General features: G+C 56.8%; 1 protein-coding gene across 1 annotated transcript; it reads right to left on the minus strand.

The window, feature by feature from the left end:
* Positions 1–10943: 10943 nt before the first annotated feature.
* Positions 10944–12714, minus strand: HAPLN2 (hyaluronan and proteoglycan link protein 2). Its single transcript, XM_026485047.3, has 5 exons — positions 12627–12714; positions 12071–12424; positions 11799–11915; positions 11490–11672; positions 10944–11224 (listed from the first exon to the last, which is right to left on the minus strand). The coding sequence occupies exons 1-5, from the start codon at positions 12712–12714 to the stop codon at positions 10944–10946; spliced, it is 1023 nt and encodes a 340-aa protein (XP_026340832.1).
* Positions 12715–16091: the final 3377 nt, after the last annotated feature.

A 16091-nucleotide genomic window follows, 5' to 3' on the forward strand; every position in this document is an offset into this window, starting at 1 on the left:
TGTCGGAAGCTCTGATTGGGTTTTGTCTCTGGTGGTGCTCCCACTACCTGCACAGAGAAGGAGCTGACTTTGCAGCTGGAGGGATGGAGGTTAGACAGCAGATTCATGGGTTAAGCAAAGCAAGTCAGGACCTCTCGAGAGGTGGTATGGAGGAGGGGCAGCACTGTGAATGGGCACACTGGTCATGCAAAGCAATGTGCAAACCACAGGCGTTGCTGGGAGCCCAGAGGGCCCACTGGCCAGAGCTGTTGCTGATGAATGTGCAGCCTGGTGCTGGGGGGGGGGGGGGCTTGGGTCCTGCCCAGCGGTGGGGAGCTCCTGAGAATACCAATGATGCCCCCTCTCCAGCACCGCCCCTTCCCTCTGCTTTCCCAGGCTCTCTCTGCCACCCCCACCCCCCCGCCGGGACTTGAAGCAGAGCGCCTGGCACAAACTGCGGGCAGGAGAGCCAGATGCCTGGAATCTCTCCCCTGGATACCAGTGGTGGCACCAAGGATAGCTTGTTAGGGGATTTGATCCCCATAATCTCCAGCACCACCCCCAAGATATCCCAAGTAACGCAGGGTGCCTGCAGTGCAAATCATCCTCAGGCCAGGTCCCTGTCCTTCCATTCAGACTGCACCCGAGTCCCTCCCTCCTGTATGGGACTCTGGACTGCCCTCTGTTGATGCCCCAGCTGCCCCAGTCTTCTGCTCCCCGTGCTGTGTGCTGGCTTCCAAAGGGCTTTGGAGAAGCTCACAAAAAACTCCGCCCCAAATCTTTGAGGATCTAAAGGTAGAACTCTGGCCCCTCCCCGGACACCCATCTACTGGAGAGACAGAGTGTGGAGACCTGGGGGTGGTGGGTGGTAGGGTCCTTTAGTAAACGAAATGACCCCTTCAGGGATGTGAGCCTGAAAGGACAGAACAAGGTGCCTGGCAAGTCTGGGGAAGGAGGGACCTCGGTTTACTCCTTTTGTTACGTAACTATTAACTCGATGTCCACTATGGACCAGACACTATTTTAGCACCAAGTCCTCCGGTGGAGAGGGGGATCTGGCCTTGGGGCAGATCTCAGCAGCATCTGATAGCCCCAGGACCTCCCTTTGCTCCCCTTAGACCTTGCAACCCAAGCTGAAAGAGATCCCGCCTCCCCCAGGACAGTCTCAGCATGGGTACCTGCCTCCAGCCTGCCCGCACCTGGGCTGGGATCAGCTCCGCCGGGGGCCTGAGCCCAGACAGGCAGCCAAGTGGCTGAAATTCAATCCTGGTGGTGGCTCGCATGCAACCACGGTCCTTGCCGAGGGAAACCTGGCTGTGATGGGGAAAGAGGGAGAAAGTGACCTTCCTGGCCACCTTCACTCATGACTAGAAGTGTGGGCACACATTTTGGTGCCCTGGGCGAGTCCGACCTTGACCGAGGCCAGCAGCAGCTGGGGCTGGACCAGGGCTGGTACCAGACAGTCTGTTCCAAGAGGCAGCCCCCTGGTGGGAAACCAGACGCGGTGTGGGAACGGGGTATGACGCTGTGAAGACTGATGAGAGGCAGGACTCCGGAGGCGCGGGCCCTGAGGTCGGAGCCCTGGCTTGCCATCTGCAGCGGCCAAACCTTGCGAAGGGCTTCCTTTCTCTGAAATTGTTTCCTCTTCTGAACAACAGGCTGCCGAATATCTATGGTACTGGGTAAGGTCTAGCGTACCCAGCCCGTGGGCGAGCTCAGCAAAATCTAGTTCTTTTCCTTTGCTAGTCACACACACACACACACACACACACACCCCAGTCTGCACAGATCTCCTGGCCGGGAGGCTGGTGGGCCACTCCCGCCGTGGGTGAGATGGAGGGCTCATTATCTGAGAGAGGAGTCCTGCCCTGAGGATTTCCCGGGGAAGGCAACGAGTGCCTCCCCAAGACACGTGCGCCATTTCCAGCTCTGACGATTCATACGGCAGTCTAACTGGCACTTGCTGGTATCTTTACTTGCACCTGGTCCCTGGCCATGCGACACCCACCGCCACCCATTTCTATCCCTTCCTAAGAAGAGACAAGAACCAAGGCCTCGCTGAGGTCTCAGAAAGGGACGTTCAGGGACTGGCTGAAAGCAAACAGGATCAATGGAAGCAGGAAGAATTAATGTCGGATTTCAAGTAGAACTTCCGGCCCCAGTAACTGAAGGAGAAAGTCTCAGGGAGCCGTAGTATCTTCTGGACGAGGAGACAGACCCTGAGGTTAAGCGACGGTCTCAGGTCACACAGCATCCAGTTGGCTGGCCATGACCGAAAGCAAGTCTCCTGACGGACGGACGCCCAGGCCAGGGTGCCTGCCAGGGCCCCGACTGTCTCTCAGGGGACAGAAATGCTGGAGGCAGAGAGAGAAAAGGAGGGAGGGTGGGGGCAGCCCAGCTGGCTTGCCTCCCAACATCCTGGGCTGTGGGGAGTTTTCCAGTCTCTCTGGAGAGCAATCCATCTCCTCCCTCTCCCCTCCCCCACCAGCGCCCCCATCCAATGCTGAGGCCATGACCAAAGTTGGGGAAAGAGAACCACCCCCCCAAGGTCCTTGCGTCCCTGGCTTCCCCCACCTCCAGATTAGTCCCTGGCCTTCCTCACTGGATTCCCAGCCACAGTGGCCACAGGGAGAGCCTGTCCTTCCGGCCCTTTGAGCACCTGTCCCCACTTTTCCAGACTTGGGGGTGGGGCCCAGGCAGCTCAGTTCGTCTCTGATAGGCACCTGGGTCCTCTGCCATGGGGACAGGGACGTGGCAGCGGGGCTGTATACACACGGCTCCAAACGCTGGCACAGCTGTGCTGGGAGAATGGTGGCTTTGATAACTTCTGAAAGGGGCCAGGAAGCACGGGACCCCGGCCCAGACGGGGGAGGGGCTAGCGATGTTCTGAGGGCTCCTGCAGCTGGAGGCGGAGGAGGGGGGGCGTGGGAGCTAGTGTGGTGAGGAGACAGAGGTGGGACCTATAGGCTGAACAGCATTTCGGGGAGCCCTGAGCAGGAGTGGACAGACCCTTGCTGCCAGGGCAGCAAAGTCCTGAGTTCAGAGGGGACCACCAGACTGTTCCCCAAAGAACAGCTGAAGGAACGGGAGGGCTCAACCCTGAGACCATCCCAATTTCCTTCTGGAGGAAGCCGTCCCATCTGCAGGCCCCTCGCAGCCCCTCTCCCTGCGGCCGGGCAGCGAAAGACCACTCACTTTTCTGTGGTGCTGGGGCAGGCGCTGTCTACGAGCCTCAGGTGCCTCATCCATAAAGTGGCAACAGCATCTTGTTTTCTGTCCGTTTGGGTTTTTTTTTTTAAGATTTTATTGATTTATTTGAGAGAGAGACAGAGATAGTGACTGAGAGCGCGAGTGGGGAGGAGAGGGAGAAGCAGGCTCCCCGCTGAGCAGGGAGCCCAATGCAGGACTCGATCCCAAGATCCTGGGATCATGACCTGAGCCGAAGGCAGACGCCTCACCGACTGAGCCAGCCAGGCGCCCCTTGTTTTCTGATTTTGACATTGGAACCACGTAAACATATTATATAATTGAAACATGAAACTGAATTCAGAATACTTAAATTAATTTTAGACTAAATTAATAAGCAGAACAGGGATACAATTCCTAAAAATCTAAAACAAGGTGAAATAAGTGCCCGTGATTGCACGTGAAGCTGGAGGCGAAGCCGCACGGAGGAATTTTCTTTCAAGCGATTACGAAACTCAGCATGTCGACTATTCATCCCTCAGAACGAAAAGAACCACAACGAAATCATAATGTCGACATCGGTATTGCAAAATGCGATAAAGGAAATAAGTAATTATGGGAACGGTGTTCGGAACGAAGAGTTTCAGTGTGAGAAAAGCAAAGTTAAGCCAAACTGCTAATCTCTCACGTGAACTGAAGATAACAGTGTGAACTCACGATTTGTATGTCTGCAGAAAAGGCTGAGAAGCAGTGACCCCCCGCCCCCAGTAACGCTGAGTGCTCCTGGGGTCCAGAAGTGTGGGCTTTCTGCTCCCAGGACCCGGGCCTCTTGGGAAACGCCCCAGTCAGGGGCTGCACAGCGTGTCACCTTGCGAATCAAGGAAGTTTTGAGACTCAGGTCAGTTTCATGTCCAGAGGACCCAGTAGCCACCTTGCGAAGACGCTCACTGGCCAGGATGACATGTCAGCATTAAAATGAATAATGACCGTAAGAGACTGAAGCACGTCAGATCTATAAAGTCCGAGAGTTCGTCATGATACTAATGAAGAAAATCCCTGGTCACCTTTGGACATTCATGGGGCGCCGACTCACAATTGTGAAAATTAAGAGGGTGTATGGGACCCTGTGGGTGCCCACCTGTGTCCCCTTAGCAGCTACCTTAACAGGCCAGAGGCTGTTGACCGCCTGAGGACTTTCTCTGCTGGACAGGTGGACAGCAAGTCTGACGTGTGCGGGAGTTGATGGCCTGGAAACAGCCTCAGGCAGGGACAGAGGGGAAGCCGGTAGACCAGAGCCCCAGCCCCCCTCAGGTGGGAGCAGTGTGAGGCAAGCCCCCTGGTCTCCCCTCACTCCCAGCAGCTTCGAGCACCAGCTGGGCACAGCTGGGACCTGTCCCAGGTGTGTGGACTCTTTCCTCAATCATCGCTGGGATTCCTTCCCCGTCTCACTGTGCTATCGAGATCTGGGGATTCAGAGCCCCCAAGTCACACGCACGTGTGGTGGGCACAGCAGCAATCCCCAGTGGGACGATTGTGATCAGGTGTGGGTGTGCTCAGAGGGCTCAGTAAGCCATGAGAGCAGGAAGCCGTACTCCCGGGGGCCCTAGCTCTGTGGCACCCCTGCCTCGCTCTCAGCTCACCCCTAGCCTCTCGGGGTGCCTCTGTGATCAGGCTTCAGGGGAGGAGGAAGCCCAGGCCTGCTTCACGGACGGGGCACTCTGAGCTCCGATGCGAGCGGACCAGGGGCAGGTTTTGGGCAGCACGCTGGCCACCCTAGTTTGCAGGGGGAGAGGTAGGTAGGACTCTCGAGCTATGTCCCATGGCTTGTCTGCTCAGGCCAGGAAAGGTCATGACGGGAAGGTGGGAGACAAGGAAGTTAAGGGAGAGCAGTGGATGGCCTTGCAGGAGTGGGCACTGTTTCTAGGCAGTCCCATTCACAAGCATTCACAGCCAGGGGGACAGAAGAGCTCCAGGGGGTCACAGCCTTTGTCCTCCGCCCCGTGCCAGCACGTTCACGAGGTCCATGAATGGTGTGGTTATGGCCATGGATAGAAGTCGGCACGGCTCGCTCTCTCCAAGGCTAATCTAGCAACTGGATGCTCAGCTGTCAGCCCCACAGAGGGGGGCTGGGCCCTCACAGGGTCCCGTCCCTCAAGGAGATCAGCCCCTGGGAAGCACCTTGACTACCGTGTACCTCTTTCTATCTGGTTGGGGGAGCAATATCTCCTTCCTGGGCTTATGCACGTCCTGGATATGGATTTGCCTTCCCTGCCCAAGTGCCTTGGCCAGTACCAATATCCAAGGACATAAAAGAAATGGTTTATCCCTATGAGATCCCACATGGTATCACCTCTAACCAAGGGGATCCACTGGACACTGAAGGAAATGTGACAGTGGGCACAAGACCACGGCATCCATTGGCCCTGCCGGATACCACGTCACCTCGAAGCTGCCAGCCTGGGAGGACATTAGTATGGCCTCTTTACGGCACAACTAAATGCCAGCTGGGGGGAAACATCCTCTGGGATCGGGGTACTAGACTTCAAAATGCAGTCTACACTTTGAACCGTTGGCCATTGCATTGTGCTGTAGCCGGATAGCTAGAAATCGTGGGTACGGGAGCCAAGGGATGGAAAGAGCAACGATCCTCTCACCGTCAGCCCCAGTGACCCGCTCAGGGAACTCGTGCTTCCTGTCCCTATCCATTTAGGTTCTGTAGGATTAGAAGCCCTAGTCCCTAGGGTGGGAGATGTGTCTGCCAGGGGTCACAGTAAGGGTACCACCAGACCTACGGTGCTAGCAGCCTCTGGTCCTTTTGTGCACCTCATGGCAATTCACCAGCAGGCAGAGAAAGGAACGACCCTGGCGAAGAGTTCTGTTCTCGATTAGCCCACGTCGGGGGGTAAGCGTGCGTGCAGGCGCGGCCGTGCTGGCCTGTCCAGGGCATGGGAAGGAAAGACCTTCGGGGGTGAAGGTCTGGGCTTTTCTACGGTGAGAGCCCCGCAGACGACAGGTGAACCGTGGAGGAAGGAGATGTGGAATACTGATATTGGTCACAGCCCAGCCGCCGCCCTGAAGCCTCAGTGACGGGACAGAGTGGACAGGGGGACATCTGGACCTGAGCAGTGCGGAGGGTGGACCGAGGCTGTAACCCGACCCTTCGGCACCCATCTCCACTGGCAGACGGTAACATCTGTGACTCCACCTGAGGGCTTTTTTCTGGCTGTGGGAGCCCAAGTGCGCTGAGCTAGCCAGAAAGGCTGATGGGTCAGTGCTCCCAGAGGCAGCCAGCCCTCAACTTTCAGACAGCAGGCTGACACATATGACCCTGCTGTCTTTGCCCGTAAGGTGGGGTTCTCTGAGACAGGCTTCACACCGCCTTCCAAGGCTCCCCGGCAGGATGGGGCTCATCTTTCCCCTCGCTCTGCCTTACACTCTCCATTGGCTTCCTTTCCCCTCCTGCCTCGCTTCTCCAGACCCCCTCAGGAGCCTCTTAGCATGACCCCCCCAAATAAACTGCTCTCACCAAAAGCCTTGACTCACATCTGGTTTTCGGGAACCCCACTGTCTTAGTAGCTCAGGCTGCGGTAACAAGTTACCACGGACTGGATGGTTTAAACCACAAACACGTATTTCTCTCTGCACTGGAGGCCAGTCGACTGGTGTCTGGTGAGGGCTCGCTTCCTGCCCTGCAGGCGGCAGCCTTCTCATCAGAGTCGCACGTGGGGGAACATGGGGAGAGAAGAAAGCTCTCCAGAATCCCTTCTTATAAGGACACTAATGTCATCATGGGATTACCTCCCAAAGGCCCCATGTCCAAAACCATCACACTGGGTATTAGGGCTTTAACATATGGATTTGGGGGGATGCAAACATTCATTCCATAGGCACCTGTCTAAGACAAATGGGAGAGATTCAGACATTAATCCTAACTTTCCTGAATGGGTTCTAAGTCAGGGTGACAATCATCGATGAGGGACATTTTTCTTTATGGAAGAGTTCACAGCTAATAATGAAGGAAGGAGGAATGACAACATCAGAATGTCTCCATTTTGTGCTTCTAATGAAATAATGCATCTAGACAGTGAACACCAGTAGCCATTAGATAAAAAGGTGAGGGGTATACTGGGTCAGGCAGTGGCCACAAAAATATATGTCCACATCGTAATCCCTGAAACCCATGAATGTTAACTTGTTTGGAAAAAGGGTCTTCGTAGATGGAACTCATTACACAAATTTATTCCTGAAATTCAGTCAATGGTTTTGAGATGAGCTCATCCTGGATTAGCCAGTGGGGTGAATCCAATGACAAGCGTCCTCAGGAAAAACAGAAGAAGAGGAGACCCAGACACACGAAGAGGAGCAGGCAACGTGACCACAGACACAGAGATAGGCGCGGTGCAGCCAGAGATGCCAAGGAATGCGGCCTGCCACCAGAAGAAGCAAGAAAGAATTCTCCTCCGAGTCTGCAGAGGGAGGGCCACATTGCCAACACCCTGAGTTTGGACTTCCGGCCTCCAGGACAGTAGAATACATTTCTGCTGTCGGGAGCCATCACACGTCCGTTGCAACAGCCACAGGCAACAGGCACAATGAGGAGCTCTGTACTGAATGGATCAGGCAGGATTTACTGGTCAGCCGTGCCATCCACACCCAGACGCCTCCCGATGTGATGAAAGAGGAAACAGACAGTCTTACTTATGTAATCCTCCTGCGAAAAAAGGGAACGTATGTTTAACCAAACTCCTAAACATAATGACAGGGGACAGAGGAACATGTGAAATGACACTACAAGGATACACTCAGCCCAATCTAGAATGTGGGAGACTCGACAGGAAAACAACCCTGTTTCCTAAACAAACAAAACGACATAGAAAACATGAAGGAAGAAGAAGTATTACAGTTTAAAAGATATTTTTTAAAGATTTTATTTATTAATTTGACAGAGAGAGAGAGAGCACAAGCAGGGGGAGCAGCAGAGGCAGAGAGAGAGGGAGAAGCAGGCTCCCCGTGGAGTAGGAAGCCCAACGCGGGACTTGATCCCAGGACCCTGGGATCATGACCTGAGCCAAAGGCAGACGTTCAACCGACTGAGCCACCCAGGTGCCCCTAAATGATATTTTTAAAAAATTAAGCAAGGGATGTCTGAGTGCCTCAGTTGTTGAGCATCCAACTCTTGATTTTGGCTCCGGTCATGACCTCAGGATCCTGAGAAGGAGCCCTGCCTGGGGCTCTGAGCTAAGTAAGGAGTCTGCTTGAGATTCTCTCTCTGCCCCTCCCCCTGCTTGCCTGCGCTCACTCTCTCTCATTCTCTCTAAATGAATAAATAAAATCTTCAAAAAAATAAATATTAACCAAGAAGAATTCATCAAATGCAGTGTATAGCCCTTGCTTGGATCCTGGTTTGGGCAAACCAACTATAAAATTATATTTTTTAGACATTCAAGGGAAATCAATCATGAAGTATGTATTAAATAATGCCAATGGGGGGGTGTGATAATGGAATTATGGTTATTTTTTTAAAGTCACTATATGTTAGAAATACATAGTGAGAATTAACAGGTGAAATAATAGGCTGTCTGAGATTTGCTTTAAATTACTCCAGCAGAAAGGAACACAAGTGAGGGAACTCATGAAACTAGAAGGGTGGGGTTTTGAAATGGTCAAGCTGGATGGTGAAGTGGTCTGCTATCCTATTCTCGCTCTTTTTGCATGTGTTTGCATATTCTCTGTAATAAAAAGAAATTGTAATAGCAACGTGGAGAGTAGTTGTAAAAAGTAGTGGGCATGTGTTTTCGTGGGTGAAAAAACGAAGCTTTGCAGCAAATGGAAAGTCCTGTGACCATTTCGCATCTGGTCTCTTGACAAAGTTGAGGGCATCGTAGGAAAGGAAAGCCATCTTCCTTCGGGGAAGCAGCTGGGCCCAGCTTCTTGGCTTTGCGGGGCTCTCACTCCATAACAGACCAGAACTTAGAAAACTCAGAAGGGCCGAGGGGGAGGAGGTGGCTGCCAGCATCTTCCAGAATCTAGGCTGCCGGCCCTGGTGCCTGTGGTGGCGCTGGGGCTGGTCCGGTACACACAGTTGCGGTTTTACGTCGGGGCCCGAGGAGGGTTGCTCTTTCCTGCCCCCTTGTGGAGGAGCGAGGCAATGCAATTAGTTCTAGAAAACAGTTGTCAACAGGACAGGGGTCTCTCTGGGCGGCAGCTATTAGTTGCGGGTGTAAGACCTTCCAGAGCTCTGTCTACTTTTTCCTTCTGGTGGCGACTGGCAGCATTGGAGATGGTGACTGCTCTATCAGCCTGGATCCCTGAATAACTAAGATGAGAAGGACCCCCACAAGGCGCAGGTAGCGTAAGGGAGAAATAATCTTGTTTTAAGCCACTGCTGTTTGGAGGCTGTCCGTCACCCCAGCACGGCTGAGCGTATCCTGATGGACACAGCGCCGCACGGCAACCAATCCCACAGGCTACCTGGGAAGAACCCGGATAATCATTATTGTCGACGTTCTGTTTCCGTTAGTGTTATCATAATAATCATCCGTTATTACAGGTACCATTCACCCAGCGCCTCTATCGTGCGCCAGGCAGTGGCACCCCGCACGCTCGTCTCCGCTACCCCTCCGAGCAAACTCCGGAGGCAGATACTCGCATCCCACAGCCAAGGAGAGGAAAGCCGAGCTTAGCAGCTCCCACACGACTCCACTGGCGGTGTGGGAGTTCCTGAAGATGCCGTTGGTTCCTTTCCATACGACCCCACGGATGAATTCTCTATAGTAATTACCGCAAGAACCCTCGTGGAAAGCAATGTCACGACAGGTATCCAGCACCCCTAGAAAGCTCGTGCCCTTTGCTCCAGTGATCGTTCACTAGCCCAGGCTTGTTGTGGAGCGGTTACATTGCTTGAACAGTAAAATGAATAAACAAACTACGTAATTAGTTAAAATAATATATATAGTAAAGGAAAACGAACTAATGACATTTGAGCTTGTCTCTTGAGTTACTGGACTGTTTCCTTTAGCCAGATGTTCATGCGCCCCGTCCAGTCCCCCTTTCGCCTCGGGGCTGGCGAGCGCAGGTCAGGTGCCAGCCCCGCGGTGGGCTCCGTGGCCGGGCTGGCCGCCTCCTCCTTGCGCAGGGTCAGTGTGCCGTCAGCTGAACAGGGGTTTGAGTTTCCTATAAAGGACAGGAGACTGGCAGGATACAAACACACTCTGAAGTGTGTTTAGGCCCATCTTTGTTGGTTCTGTTGTGCCCCACGGGTAAGCCTGCGGGTGTCGAGCGCTCCCGGCGACAGGAACCACAGTCTCAGGTGGGTGCGTGGCGCCCCCGCGTGGATCCCGGCGCAATAGCACCCGCGTTCTCCCGCGTCCACCCGGGGCTAGGCCGCCCGCGGTGCCTGCAGTCTCCCCTCTGCCTGTGGGGTCCCCTCCCCGCAATCCCCACCGTCCGGCAGGCTCGCCCCCCAAGGCAGGAGCCCCACCTCTGACCATCTCCCTAGGCGCAAGGTCGGCCAGCTGGGCCGGAGACACCCCCGCCCGACGCCTCGACGCCAAAAGTCCTCAGGTTACTGGGCTGCTGGGCACAGAAGTCGGTTAATGCCCCGGGCGCCCACCCGCCCTCAGCAGCGGCCGCGGGAGCGCGCGAACGGCCGCCGGCCTGGGCACATCCGCGCGTCCGAGGTCCCGCCCGGCGCCGCCACCTCCCCTCCCACGCCCGGCCCGCCGGGACCCCAGGACCCCGGGCGGTGGCGGGCAGCGGGAAAGGCGCGGCGGCAGGCCCTACTCCGAGTAGCAGTAAGTCCCGAAGGCCGCCTGCTGGGCTCGCGGGAAACCGAAGCTGCGCACGCCTGGGTCGGGAAGGCCCCCGCAGCGCGGCCGCGGCGACGTGATGGGGAAGCGCACGCTGCCGTCCGCCAGCCAGCCGCCGTCGCACTGGTCCAGCCCCGAGAACTTCCAAGCGGCGTAGAGGTGCCCGACCTTGGCCACGGTGGCCCCGCGCCGCCGGCACGCCGCGTGCGCTTCAGACAGCGTCAGCCGCCCGGGCACGAAGAACACGTGGCCTGCGAAGAGGCTCGCGTCACCACCCGCCAGGCCGAAGGCTCCCCGGGACCGAGGCAGGCGTACGGGGGTCAGGGTGAGGGGAGCCTGGCAGGCGCGGTGACTGAGGGCACCACGCGCGGTCTCGACCGCGAGGCCGGGACCCCTCCGGCCGCGCGCATCTCGCTCCGTGCCCGGTTCTCCAGATCCGCCCCACGTCCCAGTACGAGCCGCAGGCGCGGGCTCTCATCCCCGCCCCGCCGCCCGCCTGCCACCCCGCGCCCTCACCTGCGGTCATCGAAGTGAAGCAGAAGGCATCATAGCGGTCGCGCTTCCGGTCGCGGGGCCCGTAGCTGCGGATCCCCGGCCGCCCCGGGCCGCCGCACGGGGCGCGCGCCGTGAGCACCGGGTAGCGCACGGAGCCCTCGAGCAGCCAGCCCGCGTTGCACCAGTCCAGGCCCTCGGTCCACGCTGGCCGGCAGGGGGACACAGGGTCGGGGGTTAGAGGGGTCCCCGCAGGAGCCTGACCCGAGCTCGCCCCCGCGGGGCCGGGTTCATCCCGGAGAGGCCTGGGCCGTGCCCGGGCCGGTCACTCACCCTGGTACAGCTGGGCGTAAGTGGCCAGACGCCCGTCCTGCTCCTCGCACGCTTGTTTCGCCTCGTAGTAATTGAACTGGTACCGGCCCCGGCTGGGCTGGTACGGAAACACCACACCTGGCGGGAGGCGGATATCCATCCTGGAGAGGGCCGGCTGACCGGGCAGAGGGCTGGGGGACCCCAGCGGCGAGCGGGGGGAGCCCTGGGAGACTCGAGCTGGGGCGGCCAAAGCCCCGCCGGAGAGGAGGGGTCCGGGAACCCAAGGGTCTCACCCTCCAGGCGCAGGGTCAGCGCCACGCTCTCGTCCTCGATGCCGTTGATGAGCTCACAGCGGTACCTGCCCTCGTCCTCCAGGCGCACGCCCTCGATGACCAGGGACGCGTCCAGCCGATGCCCCCTCCGCATCCTGGCGCGCCCCCCCAGGGGCCCGTAGCCCCGGGCTTGCAGGCCGTTGGTGATGAGGATCAGCGTTTCCCGGAGCTCCCCGGGCTCCACTTTGCTCCAGCGAACCTTGTAGCTGGGAGGCGGGGCGCCCAGGACGCAGGGCAGCGTGGCCGTGGCCCCACGACGAGAGTGAATGACCTCGTGGATGGGAGGCAGGAGGTAGTGGGGGCCGGGGTGGGTTGCTGAGCAGAGGGGGCCACAGTGGCAGGAACCCCCTGACCTTCACTGCAAGTGCCCATCCAGACTCCCCCAACCCTCTCCTCCTTTGTGCACTCAACAATGGCCCTCCCTGAGCACCTCCAACAGTTGCCCCATCCACTTTCCCCACACCTGGAGCCTCTCCCCCCCCTGTTCCCCCAATTCTGGGTGGGGCTGAGGTCTTACCTGGGTCCCCCAGGGCTTTGTGAAAGATGGCGAAGGCCCAAGGGAGAAGGAAGTGGCAGAGTGTTGGGAGACTGAGCAGGCCTGGCATAATGGCCAGTCAACCCAGCGCCGTCTGCAGGGCACAAAGAACAGGCATTTCTTGGGACTAGGAATGGGGGGAGGGAGCAGGGTTGGAGATGAACTCCCCTCCTTCAGGGATCCCTCAAAGGGGACTGTCCAGCTGGAGAGTATGCGGGCAGAGCAGGGGGCTGAAGGGGGGCAAAAGGAAAGTGGTGGGGGAAGGGGTAGTAACAAACTCCCTTCCCCCAGGCCTCCTGGGTCGTCCCTCTTCCACCCCTCCCTTCAGGTCCAGAGCTGGCCGGCCTCCCCTCCCCTTCCCATCACAGAGTCCTGCCACTCGGATGGCCCCTGCAGTCTCTCTCATCTCCCAGCACCGTCCTCCAGGGGAGCCAGAGCAGACGCGATCTTGTCACTCTCCTGCTTAATGCACTGGCTCCCTTTGCCCTGAGGATAAAGTCTGGTCTCCTAACCACAGCTTCTAGGGCCCTCTGGGATCCTGCCTCTCCCTGTGCCTTCCACATCGCCCCCACCTGCTGTGCCCTCAGCACTATGTCCCAGACATGTTGCGCTTCTGGCTCCAAAGGAGTCCAAATTCACTCTCACCTCCTTCTCCCAGGCATCACTGTGGGCCTCACCTCCTCTGGGAAAGCCTTCCTCTGCCCTGGCTGGCCGCACTGTAGTGCACGCTGACCTGCTCTTCTGGGCCCCCTGCTGCACCGGTCTGGGCACTCGTTCTTGGAAGCACTTTTATTAGCAGCTGAACTAGGAGTGTGGATTTGAAAGTAATACCCATGCATGTGTCGACTGTATCAGGGGGTTCCCGGTGATTATACAGTCATAGAATAATTCCAAACACAGCTGTCTATTTCAGTAGTGGGTTTCCCCCTTCTTTTTCTTTTATTTTATTAAGTAGGCTCCACGCCCAATGTGGGGCTTGAACTCACGACCCTGAAATCAAGAGGCGCAGGCTCTGTGGACTGAGCCAGTCAGGTGCCCCGATTTTTCCCTTTTTTATTATTATCTGTTCTTTATCAACTTGACCATTTTTTAAAAAATTGAACTGAGGGCCCCTTAACGTAGCTTTACTCGTTTTCTAACCCTGATTCCTGCACGTGCCAAATGTATGGCTTTGAACGAGTTATTTACTTCTCTGCCTCAGTGTCCTCATCAGTAAACATGAGGATAATAATTCCCACGTATCTCACCAAAGGAACATGCGTGCAATGCTTAAAATCGTGTCTGGTAGTAAGTGCCGTGTATGTGTCGGCTATTATCTGCAGCACCCAGCACAGTTTCTGGCACACAGTAGGTGCTAAATAAATGTGTGTGCATTTTAATGAATGAGCCCACACTAAGGATTCTGGGAAGGAGAGCTGGGAGCCAGGGAGAGCAGGAAGCCCAGGGGCTGAGCCCCTCCTGCTCCAACTGAAGGCCACGCCCCGCTGGCGGCAGGAGAACTGGGGGCTGGGCGCCGAGGGCTTCCCAGGGGCTTCAGGGAAAGTACCTGGGCCCCTGTGCAGGCCCGCCTGGTGAGCGGAGAGGCGGTGGGAACCCCGTGATACTGGCGGTGTGAGACCGGCCCTGCACTTCCCACGTGTATCTTGTATTCACTGCTCTCAGCAATGACGTGAGGTAGGAATGATCACGCGTCCCCTTTTACTCCTGCTCAAAGATGCGCAAAGCTAGTAAGGTCACACAGCTGGTAAGACCAGGCTGTGCTGGGATCTGAACCCGGATTTGACCGCAGGCTCATGCTCTTTCCTACCCGCTGGTCTGCTTTCTGTGTTTCAGAGCGGACACACACACCTCTCTGTAGCCCTTGCAGAGAACGAGAGAGCCAGCAGCCCCCGGTGCCCACCTGTTGTTAGAAGCCGGTCTCTTCACAGCGATGGGAGCCACGGGGACTGGCTGCTTTCTGTCCTGCTCCAGGAAGAGGTTCCGGTGACAGAGTTGCCTGGGCCCCTGGCAGGCGCAAGCACCTTTGAGCCCTGGGACTTGGGCTCCTGATGAGTGGGGTCGCTCCTTTTGCACCTTTGAGGAAAGGCTTCTGCCCTGAACTCACCGAAGCAGCCAAGGTGACGAGAATGTTTCCACCTGTCAGTCCACTAGGGCAGGCTACGCGACCGGTGTCCAGCCTGTGACCTGGCACTATATCTGCCCTGCTCGCTGTCCTGAGCCTGGGGAAGATGTGGGGCTTGGGACCAGGCGTGGGGACCCCGAGAGGGGGTGGAGGAAAGGAGGCACCCAGGAAGGATTACCGGAGGAATGTGGAGGGTGGGGTGCCTCGTTTCTTCTAGATGCTCTTGGCCCGGAGAAGGAGCAGATGGACTGGTGGGTATGAAGACGTTGGGCCGCTGTGTGTGGGGATGAACGGCAGATGAGCTCACAGACCCATGGTCAAGCTCCCGCGGTCTCGGCATTTCCACATGGGCCTCATCCAAGCAGCACCCCCACCCCTTGCCCCACAGAGTCCTCACCTCTGTCCTCCGGAGCCTGGGTGCGCATTGCCTGTAGGAAGAGGCTTTTAATGAGGGAACCAGCTTTCAGGACCTCCAGCGGCTTCAAGAAACCGGACCCCTTCTGTCCAGCCCCCTGTCTGTCCGTCTGTCCGTCCTTTCCTTCTCTGGCACCACCCCATCGGAAGCACAATTTCCCATTGTCTCTGTCTTTCCCCCTATTGTTGAATAACAGGGGCCCTTTCTTTATCCCGTGGGCAATGGCAACGAAATGTCAACAGCTGGGGATGTGGGATGCAGGACCGGCTGGCACACGGCACCGGAAAAAGGGCCTGGGTAGGGGCAGGCTCCGAACAGGATGGACATCCCTAAGGAAAAGAGTGGGGTGCGGGAGCTGTTGGTGAGAAGGGTGAAATGGGGCCCCTTCCATCCCCAAGCTTCAAGCCTGGGAGGGATTTGGTGTGAGGCCAGGGATGGCTGGGCTCCGCGGAGGGCAGAGTGCGTGGTTGGAATTGCAGTGGGAGAGACGACGGGTTGGCAACAAGGAGGGGTCTCTGTGCCTGGGAGGAAAATGGGAATTTCTGAGAAGGACTTTGAAAAGCTCTCCAACAGAGAGGACAGCTTATTTGTCCCGCCTCCTCTTAGCGTAAATTCTCAAGAGAAGGGCGGTCCTTAACCTCCCTGAGTGGGAACACACTTCTCCACAGTCTCCCCTGGCGTCTAAGCTCCTGCTGGAGCTCACACTCATGGTTCAAACCTTTCTGCCAAGGTACAATTTACATACAAGGAGCACAGATCTCACGCAGACAGCTCAATAATATCGACACGTGTACACAACATGGGACTAACCCCCAGATCAACATACAGAACATTTCTAAAGATTTTTTTTTTTTTATTGGAGCGCCCAGGTGCCTCAGTCTGTTAAGAGTCTGCCTTCAGCTCGGGTCAT

This window comes from Ursus arctos, unplaced genomic scaffold (assembly GCF_023065955.2).
Source record: "Ursus arctos isolate Adak ecotype North America unplaced genomic scaffold, UrsArc2.0 scaffold_2, whole genome shotgun sequence".
In the NCBI taxonomy this organism is placed as follows: Eukaryota; Metazoa; Chordata; class Mammalia; order Carnivora; family Ursidae; genus Ursus; species Ursus arctos.

Coding starts and splice junctions, on each gene's coding strand:
- HAPLN2 (XM_026485047.3), bottom strand. CDS start 12,714: ATGCCAGGCCTGCTCAGTCTCCCAACACTCTGCCACTTCCTTCTCCCT. Junction 12,425..12,626: donor CAAAGCCCTGGGGGACCCAG/GTAAGACCTCAG, acceptor CCCTCTGCTCAG/CAACCCACCCCGGCCCCCAC. Junction 11,916..12,070: donor GCTGACCCTGCGCCTGGAGG/GTGAGACCCTTG, acceptor GCCTCCCGCCAG/GTGTGGTGTTTCCGTACCAG.